Genomic DNA, 13,943 nt, shown 5'->3' with positions numbered 1-13,943 from the left:
CACACCCGGTTTCTCTCCAGCCCTCATTAAGACTGAAATAGAAGCCGTGTTGTGGAATGTGAGGAACAGCGTTGCATTAATCAAAAGGGGCAAAATCAGCCTCGCACGTGAACCAGCTCTGTCCAGCCAATCGGGCTCCATCAGCCCCGTCGGAAAAAAAACAAAGCTCAGCACGGCACTTCAACAGTAGGCTCAGTGCCAGCCTCGTTCCCGATCCGCGTCCATCGCTTGACCCGCTGACCCGTATCCCCCCCCCCCCCCCCCCCCCCCCAGCTCGAAGACTCCTTTTCCTTGTCTGGCCAACTTCCAAATATCTTTATTCTCACGCGTATCCCTGCTGTTACTCGGGGAGACCACTGGGTGCCATCAGAGGGCACTGGTCCTCAGTGCACACCTACAACTGGTAATGGGACAGAGACAGACAGACTCAGAGAGAGAGGGGGGGGGGGCTTCACCAATGTCAGTTTCTTAGATTACGCTAATTATAGCTCCACAGGCCTTCGGTAGGTCCATCATGTACTTGATAGAACAGCTTTCTCCTATTTGTTCGGCCTGATTAGGGAATAACCTTCATCACACACTATCTCTTAATGGTTTAGTCTCCCTGAAACTTTTGTTCTGGCCGACACTGATGGGATAACTGGTAACATTGCTGTTGCTCTTGCAAAATTGTGAAGAGAACAATAAAGGCATTCCTTTCTTTCGATCGACCCGGTTAGTGCACCACAGTAAATGACTCTTCCTTACATTCTTCATCTACTTTTCTGTTGAAGTGCTAACAGCAGGGTGACCGGACCCCTGCAGAAAGGCCTCGACATTGTTAGATGTAATCAGCTGACACTTCTTTATTGGAACAAAAATGCTGACTCGACATTCTCTTTTGTTGGGGGACAATATATCGGCCACTGTTACTATTTCAATAATAACCCCCAAAAATACTTTTGGATAGAAGTCACTTTTAGAACCATTTTTTTTTCTCTTTCGAAATTTGATTATTTGCATGAGAGAAATTCATCTATTCATCACTTCCTATTTAATTACATTTTTCTAAGAGTGTGAAATCCAGTATTTTGACCATGGCACTTTAAAACTTTTATTGAAACGTATAAAAAAAATAATAAAAGGAAAACACCGTGTGTGCATAACTTTTTAAATGCTGTATGAGAATGAATTCAGGTTAAACGCCTACGGTAGTCAACCGATGCGTTATTGATCAGGTGCATAATAAAACAGGCAACGGTGCATTTTCTCCATCATATGAAATAGAAAGGTTGGGTTCCCGTTATTTCTAAATAAAAGGTTAGTAGCTTTAATATGTTTTAATAAAAGGCGCTTTGACATAAGGACAGCTTGATGTATTGGCGGCGATGCATCAAAGCGGCGAGCCTGTAGCCGCTCCGGGTCAACAGAGAGCTGTAAACTGACATGCTGGGATCAAACTTATCTAAACAGAGCAGTGCCTGCCGTGACATTTAACAAATGAAATAAACACGGTCTCAAAGGAGGACGCCATCATTCCCACATTCTCCGTGAGGGTCTGAGGATGGAAAGTGTGACTCTTAACATAGAAGCATGAAAGGCAGAGAGCCGAGCGTGTTGTTAAACATGTCCCGTCCGTCCTCCTCTCTGAGTCATGGGACAAGGTGCTTTAATGGGACGGTGTGAGGGACTGGAGATTTACAGTGCTCCCTCTTTGTCTCCCCTCCCTTTGCTGGCTGCCAGCGAGTTGATGGATGGCGGCGTATCAGAGCGAGAGTTCCCCCCCCCCCCCACACTCTAAAGACCCTGACCCCGATTGTCCCCACTCCTCCCTTTTCTCACACTTCCTCCGACCTTACACACTCCCAGACTCCCTTATTTTGTATATTTGAGAAAGTGAGGTAATGCAGGGTTGACCGAGGTTCAGCTAGAGCAGGGATTCCCACCCTGGGGGTGCGCGAGCTGCCTCTAGGGGGTGCGCGAGAGGAAAAATGTAATGGCGATGCAGTCCTGTCTCCTAAAAATTACGTTCCCCCAAAACTAAAATGCATTCTCAATTACGTTTTACCATGAACGTATTTTCTGATTATGTTTGTGTTTGACGTATTACAAATACGTTTCTCATCAACATATCTTTGCCATACTCTCGTCTTTATTATTTTTCTGTGTTCTGCCTCGCCTCTGCCCCGCCACCCACAAGTTATTGACCCGCGGCCTGTTCCGAGGGCTGACAGACCTGACGATCGGGTGCCTCGCGGCGGGGGCGGCTGGAGACCTCGCGTCCCGGCGCCAACTCGGAACCATAAAACCAAGTCCCGGATTTCACCCGGGGGATATTCTGGAGGTATTGTGGCCGGGTGATGTGCCTCGTTGCTGGGGAGGTATGAGCCGAGAGTGGCGGGGTGTTATGGAGGTATATATTACAACTCGGTGTTGTTCTCGTGCGTGGATGAGCGCATTTCTGCCGGAGACAGGCGGTGTGTTGTGGTAGTATTCTGACCGCATAATAGGGAGAAGGAGAGGCGGTGGTGGAGAGGGAAAAATGTTAAAGAGATGGTGGAATGTATGATTGGAGAGAGAGAAGCGAAAAAGTTGCGCGTGATCCCGGTGTCCAACAACACTGTCGCGCCGCATCGATGCTTTGTCCGAAGACATCCTGGCTACATTAGTCGGTCGCGTGAAGAAGAGTGAGTTTTACTCTCTGCAAGTAGACGAGCCTACAGATGTGGCCAATCTGGCCAATCTTCTGGTGTACGTCCGTTACCTTTTCGAAGGCACGGTGCAGGAAGAGTTTTAGTGTTTTTTATCTTGTAAACAAATGCCACGTGCGAACCCGGTCGGGATGTAGAAGGCGGTGCGTGGCCTAAAAAGTTTGGGAACCGCTGAGCTAGAGGAACCTTGACCGCCGTGACTATTCATTAGCGCTGTCTCTCATAGCGTCCTCCCTAACCTCGCGCTAACCCTCGGGGCCCCCCCTGCCTTTACCTCCACCTCACCTCTGTGGCTTTATTCCCGCACCGCGGGGGTCGTTCGTCAAACTGGAGCTTTCTCCCCAACCTCTGTCATCGTCCGCCTGAAAGCAGAACGCCCCCCCCCCCCGCCTTATCTGTTAGGTGACGACAACAGGGCACCAAAGTGATCCATGTGTGTCTTCACGCTTCCTTGCTGCACTGCTCCATGCAGTGCTTCGTTTTAACGTACACAAGCAGTGTTGATCGCCCTGTTTGTTTTATATCCACGAAGAGGTGATTTGTAGCTGAACAATCTCTTGCTTGTTGGAATAGATTCTTACACTTATCTCCCAACTGTTTTATGATTTACGGATGTTTTTTTAAATTTAATTATTTTTTTTCTTTTGTTATTAAAAGTCCTTTTTTTGTCTCAGGGACGTCGTCTATCCTTCAACCCCCAATTTGGATCAAGAAAAAGGGGCCATGGTGGTGCGCAACAATACATTATTCATTCAGTCTTGTTTGTATTTTCCCAAAATTAAATATAATACCAAATGTATTGCTGTTATTTATTAAAATGATGATACTGCATGTACTGAGAGCTCCTTCAAGTTTCATTTTTCATTTAATTAGGATGACAACTAAAGATTATTTATTTCCTTGTCAGTTAATCAATATTATTTCCTCCATTAATTGCTTATATTATAAAATATAATATACATCATACAAACATCTCATTCATCTTAAAATATTGCTGCTTGTTAATGCAGAAGTGAGTGCAAAGTGCACCAAACGCAAATAAAAAGACACAGATTGCTTTCATGTCTTCATGTTTAAAACACACACACAGCATCATTTACAGTGTGTGTGTGTGAGTCCGTGTGTGTGTGCGCGTGCATGTGTGTGTGAGATAGCCGTTAGCGCCCCCTTCACACCCCAGCCCCGCGAGCTCTACTGGCCCTCTTTGCGCAGCAGACAGACAGCCCCCGATCCGCCAGCCTTTCCGGCACAAGCAGGGCTTTGTGTGCGGCAGGCTCGCCTCTCCGCTCCGCTCCACAGTCCAGGAGGATCGTCGATAAATCAGAGCGCGGGGCGGAGGAGCGTGGCCCGGGGCTTTTTTTTTTTGGAAAGCTCTGAGTCGCTTCGTCTCGGAGCTCCCAGACATTCATCATCACGAGCGCAGCAGTCCAGCGCGGTCCCGCCGCTCAGCAGACGCTCTCACAGCTCCCATTGTCTCTGAAAAATGATCCCGCCGAAGTTGTAAATTGAATCGAGAGACGAATGGCAACAAGTGCGAACTCTAGGGCCCCGTCACGAGCTGTGGCCCTTGCCATTAAGATGCACCTAATTTAGCGCAGTATCATCTCTCCCGTCTGACGGGCCGGTACCCTTGAGACACTGTGCACAAATACCGGGTTTTAAAATAATATTTTGGACTGCGTGCAAGTCAAATGTATCTTTTTAAAGAGGTTGATACACAGACTTTTGTATAAATAATGTTGTAAGTGTCTTATCATTATTAATATAATTATACATACATATCATTTTGACAACCTCAGATGAGACAAACTCTGTTCTTTGGTCCCCATTGAGGGGGGCCCGGACCACAGGTTGGGAACTACTGGTAATAGTAGTTTCTATTATATTTATCTCTGCTGGTCATCACTTTTTGAACACAAGATAATGGGATTATTTAGCTTCCCATCAGCGTGTTTAATTGCCTTCCCTGATATATCATATTGTACATGTTGTGTCTTTTCCCCTGTAGCTGTCCGAGGAGCTGGAGGGGAAATCCGCCAACGGGGAAATCAAAGAGCTTCTCAAACTACTGGCCTCCCCCGACGTGAAGGTGAGTTTGGCTCCCGGTCAGTTCATTACAGCCTTTATTCATTTCAGCATTCAGCGAATGTTAAGAAAGCACAAGCCCTCTTTTGTGGAGGAGCACAGTATTGTCTAAAAACGACACAATCTTTGGCTCGTATTCTCACCGATGTCATCACACAAACGGCGCGTGTCACTCGTTTGTGCACTCAAAATAGTTTGGCGCTTCGATCCGGCCCTTGTCTCGTCTTCACGGCTGCCGGGCCCCGCCGGTCTCTTTATCCAGTCACAGACTGCTGCAAAAACGGATTTACACATTCTTATTTTTAAATGCGTGACTTTGGCCGTCCGTCGGGCTCCCGCAGGTGTCTGAGCCAGATGGCGGGGATGGAGGGAGAGCTGGACGGGACTCCTTTCTTTAATGCGCTGTCGTCATGCTTATTTGGGCTCTGCCAGAAACAACAGCTCAGTATGAAGTCCTCTCCCAACACACACACACACACACTTACAGTACATTCACATATTCAATACCTCTCAGTGTCAAGGGTTGTGAAAAGACGAGAGGGTTCCCAAAAGGATCAGTCTCACATGTGGGTTTTTGAACGTCTGCGCTAGTGATGTCATGATTAATCTCTCAAAATGAAAACAATACAGTTATACGCATATAGAGAGACTGACCGGCAAGGCATGACAACGAGTTCATGACCACTTCACCAGCAATGCACGCACACCATCCCACGTAGACACACCATGGTGGACACACGCTCACGCAGCCACTGTCCCGAAGACAAACGTCCCAATCCATCACAGCCGGCTCTCCTACTTTGCTACGTTAGGGACGTCGGGGTCTCTTTCGTCTCTGTCAACCCCCGAGGTGAAATGCGGCGGCAAATGAGCGCCATGCAAGCGTGGCTCTGTGAGAGATCTGTGCGTTTTTTTTATTATTCCGATTGCGCTTACAGCGGAGGTATTTGGAGTGGCCGGGGTCAATCCATCAAAGCGCGGAACTCGCGAAGAAGTCATCGATCTTAAACGCTCGCCAACTTCATCCGCCGAGGTGAAGGCAGCAGACGGGACTTTGGGCCAAGCTACACATTGGCCAATATCATGATAGTTTAAATCGTTAAAAATACATTTATTTTCCTCTGAGAGAGAGAAGTGTGCATCTACTTAAAACTTGTGTTTATAGTTTTTAGCTGACCGGCACTGCTAGCTCACCTAGCGCCACTGAGCTCGCTAACGTCACAGTTGGCGTAGTTCAGCAGAAAGAAAATAGTTCCTGCATGAATCTGCGGAAAGCGTGTCTGTGGATTATCTTGAATAACTGGGTCAGGATTTCTGGAAAGAGACATTGCTTTTGAGTTTGTCAAATGTATTTTTTGCCAACTAGTCCCATTATATTGGAGAGAAGACAGACGTCTCTACGGTCAATAGCTTTAAAAGTAGGAAACTCACGGCAAACCGATCTAGATTGATAGATAAAGGTAAGAGGAAAAATATGGGTTTTTGATTTTGGGGTGACCTGTCCCTTTAAGAATGGTTCGTTAGTGTCCCATCTCCTCTAAATGTGATGGATTCTGATGTTTTCAGATCTGTTGACTAATTCTAATAAGAACTTAAGTATCGCTTTGTTTCAAGCATCACATTGCTGTGAGATTATTGAAAACCGGACGTGAACAGAATGATAATCTGTCCGTCAAAACACCAACGAAAACTGGAGCCACAATCCACGGATCCCCAAGCTTCAGTGTGTCCGGTTTAGCTCGACAGTGCCCATACCCATCAAGTTGAGCGATTGACATCTGTATGTGTCTCTCTACCGCTCAACTTTTCCGGGCCTCAAACGCTGCTCGCTGGAACGCTCGGTCAACAATAGATCAGTTTCAGCACCTCTGTTCGGAGGGTTAGGGCTTCGACTGCAACATGCTGACGTGTCGGAGGCTTCTTGGCAGTTTGTCTGACATTGCGTCTCAAACTCTTATAGGCTGCATGTGTGCTTCGGGAATAAAGTATTGAAAGATCTCGTTCTGTCTCCATCTGCCCTCCAGGGCACTTGATACCGTACCAGCCAGCCCCGGTGTAAATCACAGGGCCGTGGGTGTAAAACACAAGCAGATGGCCGCTGCCTCTGAATGGCATCTCTGTGCGATAGTAACTGTATCACTCTTAATTATGGCTGAAATGATCCATTCCTAGGGCGGGGATATAAATCAGGCTCTTTAAAAACTCTCCCCTCTCTCTTTCTCCTCCACGCTCTTCCTCGCCTCAAACATTCTCTTTTTTTTTACGATTTGCACATGAAAAAACAACTTTCAGCCGTATTAGCCCCCCCCCCCCAGACTAATATTGACAGTGATGAAAGTGCCAATTATGACGGCCGGCTGTTTCCGCCGGCGCGTATGGAGGTAGACGTGTGCGAGTGTGTGTGTATACACGCATGCAGGCAGTGTTTGACTCGAGGGCGGTGCAGCGGGCCTGAGGTTCAAGGCTCAGGGAAGGGGGGGGGTGGGTTCCAAATCCCGGCTGGGCCCATAGAAGCGTCTCCCGAGGCAGGACGCACACGGCAGAGTCCTCCCCGCCTGGGCAGAGTGGTTACCCCCGCACTGATCCAGCCCCGCCAGCTGAAAAACGAGTGGGCCGGTGGGCTCTCTTTTAATGAGAGGCCAATGCCAGGAATGTACAGGCAGGGTTATTTAGTCAAGCTCTGTGATCTGTTTTTCTAGGATCCCTATTATGCCTAATGAACACAAACACACCAAACCGAGAAGAGGACGGGACGCCTGGAAAACAAGGGTGGCTTCGCTTCCCCTTCATCTTTCCGTCCCTCACCCCGCTCCCCCCCTCCGGGCTGCGGGCTCTATACGTGGATACGACTCCAGATTTGATTAGGTGGCTAATCTGGCAACGTCGAGGCATGGCGATACCCACTGACTCTATCAGCCCAGGAAGAGAGCCCTCCACACAGAGACCTCTGTGTGTAAAACATTTGTACCTGCTCGCATGTCAACGGTCAGCAGCCAGTAAGCATGTGCTATCTATTAGCATGCAGCTGTTATTGCTACTTCCAAGAGCGTTTTTACAAGGAATTAGCTGTGGCTCTGTTACGGCTTGTTAAGCACGGCCGTGGGGGAGACTGTGCAATACCAGAGTCGAGGAAGTGCCATCGATGAGAGGACTCTCAACGGGTCAGGATGTTAGGCCTGATGGATAGAGTTCAGAGGAAACTGCAACTGGCAGGTTAGTGGAGGAAAGGTGGAGGTGAGTGTGAGGAAATGTTTAGGGGTTCTCTTAACTTTGTTAGCTCTGTTTTGTGATATTCAAGTTACTACTGCGACAGCCACGTTTTAATCTGAAACACATTTGTGTTCAGTGATTCAACATCGAGCCTATAGATGGTCAGAATATTAGGGAAAGATGCGTGTTTTATGGGGGTGTAACGGTTCACAAAATTCACGGTTCGGTTCGGTACGATACAGTAGAAAACTATAAATGCTAGAGAAATGTACTTGATTTTAAAATATATTTATTCATTAAAACTAACATCATGAAGTTATTCTTTGACTTTGAACAATGATGGAACTATACCTGAGTGACCCATCTTCTGGGGTGTCTTCTATACTAGTATTATAACTTTTAATTTCTTTTAACTTGTCTTGTTCTGTGTTTTTCTGTCTAACTATGTGTTTCTTGTGTTGCTGCCAGGTCTGTCTTGGCCAGGTCTCCCTTGCAAAAGAGATTTCTAATCTCAATGGGACTACCTGGTTAAATAAAGGTTTAAAAAAAAGAAAAAAAAAATATTTTATTTTTATTCAAACGTATTGTTCGGTTCGTCATGCGTACCGAACCGTGAGCCTCGTACCGAACGGTTCAATACGAATACACGTATTGTTACACCTCTAGTGTTTTAATAACACAAAGCCCAAGTTGACATGTTCACATTCCTTATTTGTTCCACCAAGAAGTCCAGAATCCAGCGTTATTCAGTTTGCTTCGATATAAATCAGAGAAAAGCAGGAAACCATTTTGCAAGAAGAGAAAATAAGAGTTGTTGATTCAATTTATTTTAGTGGATTGAATGACAAATGATTCCAGTACGCCTCCAGTCTCATTCCAGGCTCCGGTGCTGCACAGCATCAGCAAAACACTGTATAGTTCTGCTTCTCACCAGGACCTCATGGGCGTCCCTCCCCCGCTGAGAGGCTGACGGACGCCTGGCTGACCCTCACGTTGTCGCGACCCAGCTCAGGTGCTGTGACTGACAGTCAGACACCATATGGAGAGCCACAACACCGCATGTATCCAACCTCCAGCTGTAAAATAACCTCTACAGGTTGGCTGTAACAGCACGGACAGGTTTTCACCAAAGGATGAATTCGGAAAACTCAATGTAACGTCAAATGTAAATTTCTCATACCAACAAAAGACAACATAAAAAGAGATGTGTCAGAAGCATTCCCTGTGATATTTTATTCAGCTCTGAATGAAGTGCTACCAGACCGTGCAGACAGTCTTTTGCAACACAGTTTCACGGCAATTATTGACTATATCTGATTTTTATTTTCAACTGCAAAGATGCAAATGTCATGGAAATTTGCACCAACCTGCGCAAATTTGTGCATTTGCATTGTATGTAATCGCGCGGGAAGTGTGCTTTGCGTTCGGTGTGAACACTCTATTACAACGCAACATCAATGACGTCATCACTACAATGCAACACTGCAACTGCGAACTCTCCAGCCGAACCTTGACGCAGTGCAGAGAACACAATATGTAGTGTGTTATATATCGAGCACAGGTTCGGGATCCCATTCAGTTTGTTTTTTATTTTATTTTTTCGACCTCATCTGCAAACAGTTTTGGTTTCCTGCGCTCCAAGAGAATATTTCAATATTATAATGACAGCATCCACAGACATACAAGACAACACAGAGTGTGTGTTTATGTACGGTGCAGATGAAAGCCAGGAACGCAATGTCAGCCCTGTTCTGAGAAATGAACCAACTGATGCCGGGAACCTTTTTGGGGGGAAAACAAAAAAATACATGAGAGATAAAAATGAAGACAAGCAAAAAACAAGAAGAAGAGAGGATTAATGGCATTTGAGAGAAGTTTGGACAGGAGGACCAAGACAACAAGAGCAATTCAGGGAGAAGGAGACAAAAATGGAACATGTTCTTCTGGGAACATCAGTCAATTTGTTTTTCCACTTTGTCTGGTCTGTAGTATCATTTTGAGTCAGAACCTTTTGTGGGTGAAAGTTGAAAGTAGAATTCTGCCTTTATTACAGACTGAACAGTTAACCATGAGTACAGTGTTATTAATGCAGACCGGAATAATTACTAATCCACAAGAAAGTCCCATGTACTAAACCGCCCTTTAAGGTCAGGACGAAGGGAATTAATAGGCCGTCCTCACAAGTGTCCAAGACCAAGTGTCCCCCGTGTGTGCGTTGATCAGCGTGTCTCCCTGTGGGTCCTGGCCACAGAGCTCCAGTTGCGTCTCCTCCTCTCATCTGCTCCCAGTTAGCAACATCTTGAGTGCTGTACTGCAGCATGCTCCCATGTCATAAAACACACTGCTCCTCTTCTCTTGCTCCCTCTCTCTTTCTCTCGCTCGCTCTGTGTCTCTCTCTCTCTCTCCCTCCCTCTTTCTCTCTCTTCATACTGTTGTCTGGCACATGGGGTGGAAGATGTTTTTCTCACTTTTCTCTCCCCCCCTCCTCCCTCTCCTCAACCACGGAAAAAGCAGCACGCGTCCAGCTGCGTCTCGGTGCGGACACGGAGTCGTTAAATAGTTTGAGAAATGAAGGTCTCAATGGCATCATTCTCGTCTGCTCGACATCTCTTTTTTATTTTTTTGTTTTTTTGTATGTCTGCTCGTGAACACGTGAAATATCTGAGGCCGCTGAGAACTTCATTACTTTGAGGCTGCCGCCGAACATCGCTTCTACGAGTGTCCGCAACCTTCGGCACTGAAGGCGGTGGCCATGGTTGCCCCCCCTCTCCCCAACACACACACCCCTTCACTCGCGTTCCCTGGTTGCCTTTAATCAGAGAGACGTATGGAGGGAGAGTGTGGGCCTAATGACCATTAACGCATGTAGCTACAACCTCTGGCTCTGAACGCGTTCGAATCCATCACCCAGCGCTTGAGGGAGACACCCCGATCCATAACCGTCCTCCCTGCGTGTTCTCTGTCCTGCTCAAAGAAAGAAACCATAGATTGAACCCTTAATAGCGTGTATTGCTACACTTTATTTGGCTAATTAGACCGAGGTAAAGCCAAGGCCTTTTTTCGTCTTGACTGATGACCCTTGCCTCTTGATTTTTCCCTCCCATCCACCCCTCTATCCCTCTCCTTCCTCCAGAGCCTCCTGTCGGTCCACGACACTATCGCCCAGAAGAGTTACGACCCCGAACTACCTCCGCTGCCTGATGACATCGACGACGACGAGGATTCCGTGAAGATCATAAGACTGGTGAAAAACAAGGAACCTCTCGTGAGTAGCGTTGGCAGTGGTCTTGAGAAATGATGTGGTTGGAATCGTACATGGCGGTTTCCAGCAGCTCCCACAGCTTTGAAAGATGGTTTTGGGAAGCTAACGGGTCATAGAAAATGGTGCGCCCCCAGTGTCCTGGGTGTCAAGACCCCGACCGTGGGCCGCGACATTCCAGAGACGTTTTGGTTGCGTCGTGTTCCCCCGATGAATGTCTCCAACATAACTGCATCATCAGGTTCTTTGCTATTTGTGTTCAACATCTTAATGCTGGGAAAATCCTGCTATCTATGCTTTGTTTACTAATCCCCGACTTTCTGAACACCCAAAGCAGCAATCGCACCACAAGTCAAGCCAGTACCGTAGATGTTTTTTTTCCGAGACACTTGTCTGTGGGAATCTAACCCACAACCTTGAAGTTGTTAGCGCACCAAAACCGACCACAATTGCCCAGCTCCTGGCCGCGGGTATTTTCAGCCCGTCTAGGCTCGGTGTCTGCGAACGGCTTCCTTTTTTTCTATCCTGGTCTCTCATTGTAACACGCATCTCACGTCCAGGCTCTTCAGATGGCGTCCCGGACGTCAACAACCACCCGTCTGTCTCGGGGGGCCTCTTCTACGGTGGCGGCATCTTGGCCCGCATTCTCGCTCTCACTCTGCCCTTTGACCTGTGTGTGTGTGTCGTGCAACGGCTGCCATTTCCGCGCGTTCCCCCTGCTCTTCTCCGGCACATTTGGGAATGGGCTTCCGAAACCCCACAGAACCCAATTGGCGCCGGTTCTCCACACCTTTTATTTTGTTCAGCTTTGCTGCGTTATTACTTTTATTGTTTCGCCATTGATGCGATTCCCTCGACTGACCTCAGCGCCCTGCGACACATTAACACTCCGGTCCTCGGGCGGCCCGTCAAAGAACTCCATCTGTCAACGTAGCGCTGTTGTTGTTTGATGGGCGCCGTACGTGCCCTGGCCCTCGGCCGCCTATTTTTCACTTTGTGGTTTTTCGCCCCGACCACCATCTTGGCTCCAGGCCGGCGCGCCCCTCACCACACCCCCGGGGGGGGGGGAAGGAGAACACACCTAAGCCATTTTGGGGCCCTTGCCTCGTTGCATGTTCCGCGGAGCTGCTGAGCGCGGTGTGGCTTGTAGGAATTCTCCCTCTCGACACACTTTGTCGCGGGCGCTTCCTGCTCCGGCCTATCCCCAACTCTGATGTCAGATCACATTCCCTGAAACCATAATGTGATTTACACCCATATACCCGGTCAGCTCCATCATCTAGCTGCTGTTATTCCGTTACACGACCGGATTCTTTTCTGTCTCAGTGATTTGGCTCCTGAGAACATCTGAAGCGCACATTTACGACGCGTGATACCGTCACTGTACAACACTGAAGGTGTTAATTATGTTGAGTATATTCATGTAGTAATGCAATCGCTCAGTTTTAGTTTCTAGGTTAATGCTGCACACTTGTTATTGCGTGTTTCCAGTGTTCCTTTAGGGATCAACACTAGGTCAGTTTTATAAATACCGCTCTAATTTAAAAGAGGTTGCATTTGATGTGGCTCTCCGAAACGCAATGTATCATCAGTATCGCCGCAATATTGCAGCAGTGGCTGCTTAGTTTTCTACCAGTTGTGTTTCGTTCTGTTCACTCCCAGCAGGCTTTGATGCACGCTACAGAATTAGATTTATAGCAGGAAATCGAGTCACGATAACTCCCAACCTGCATTGGACAACACTCTCTATTCATGAAGGGAACAGCAACAGACGCTAACCTTTCCGTTGCGACAGAGTACACAGAAAAACAGGATCAAACTATGCAACGGTATCTCGGATGAAAGAGTCACCCCACTGCCGTTTTCTCCCAAGTATGTCTTAGCTGCCCCCTCGCTGCCCGTAGGACCCACAGGGCACTACCGCTGCCCACAATCTCCTGTGGCTATAATTTAGGCCTGGCTGTGGTGTGGACACAGTGGGATTCTTCTGCAGGGCATAGTTGTTCTGTGTGTTCATGAAAGAAAACAATGGGTGTTAAAAGGCTGCTATTTTGGCAGTAAGCCATGTCAGAAATGTCATGGGTGATGTTCTTTGGGTGATGTTCTTTGGGTGATGTTCTTTGGGTGATGTTCTTTGGGTGATGTTCTTTGGGTGATGTTCTTTGGGTGATATTCTTTGGGCTCTGAGACGAGGGCAACGTGAAGCCCCTTAAGAAACTGCACTCTGGGGCAAGTCCTTGGGACCTTAGAGACCTCCATCATCCTATTTGCATCCACACACCTTTGGGTCAAGACTCTTCACCGTCTTGTGACCTTCTGAAGAATTAATGGGCCCCGAGAGAGAGAGCGAGCAAAACTTGAATCCGTCAAATGGTTCCTGTGGGAATGGAGAATAATGCTGTAGTAAGCATACAGCTCCGACGATATACCTCTGTGTAGCTAAAGGCTCTTTCACACCAAAGTTGTGCTCCGTAGTTTGTCCGTTTATTAACTTTTCACACAAAGTGAAAGCTGTGGAATTTAACTCTTTCAACTCCACGGCAGCTCTCTCTTTCTCCTAATGTAAAGACATTACCTCCTTGATCTTTAACCTCCTCCACTGCAAAAAAAAGGAGCAAGAAATACAAAAAGTTTGGACAGCATTTTAGGCTAAAGTCGTAACTCAAGAAAGAAGCATGTGCACCAGCTCCGCATCACTC

At 47.3% G+C, this 13,943-nt stretch overlaps 1 protein-coding gene across 1 annotated transcript in view; it reads left to right on the top strand.

Moving 5' to 3' along the window:
- Positions 1-13,943, top strand: part of LOC306794297 (MAGUK p55 subfamily member 7-like) — a gene marked incomplete at both ends in the record, with an annotated part of 130,173 nt that overhangs the window by 33,038 nt on the left and 83,192 nt on the right. The window contains 2 exons of the mRNA XM_079292334.1: positions 4,699-4,779; positions 11,119-11,250. Coding sequence (XP_079148460.1) covers positions 4,699-4,779; positions 11,119-11,250 — 213 coding nt within the window. The remainder of the gene's footprint in view (positions 1-4,698; positions 4,780-11,118; positions 11,251-13,943) is intronic.

The sequence above is a fragment of the Melanostigma gelatinosum genome (assembly GCF_949748355.1).
Source record: "Melanostigma gelatinosum genome assembly, chromosome: 20".
Classification (NCBI taxonomy): Eukaryota; Metazoa; Chordata; class Actinopteri; order Perciformes; family Zoarcidae; genus Melanostigma; species Melanostigma gelatinosum.
Note: the sequence above shows the minus strand (reverse complement) of the source record. Positions and strands in the feature narration are given on the sequence as shown.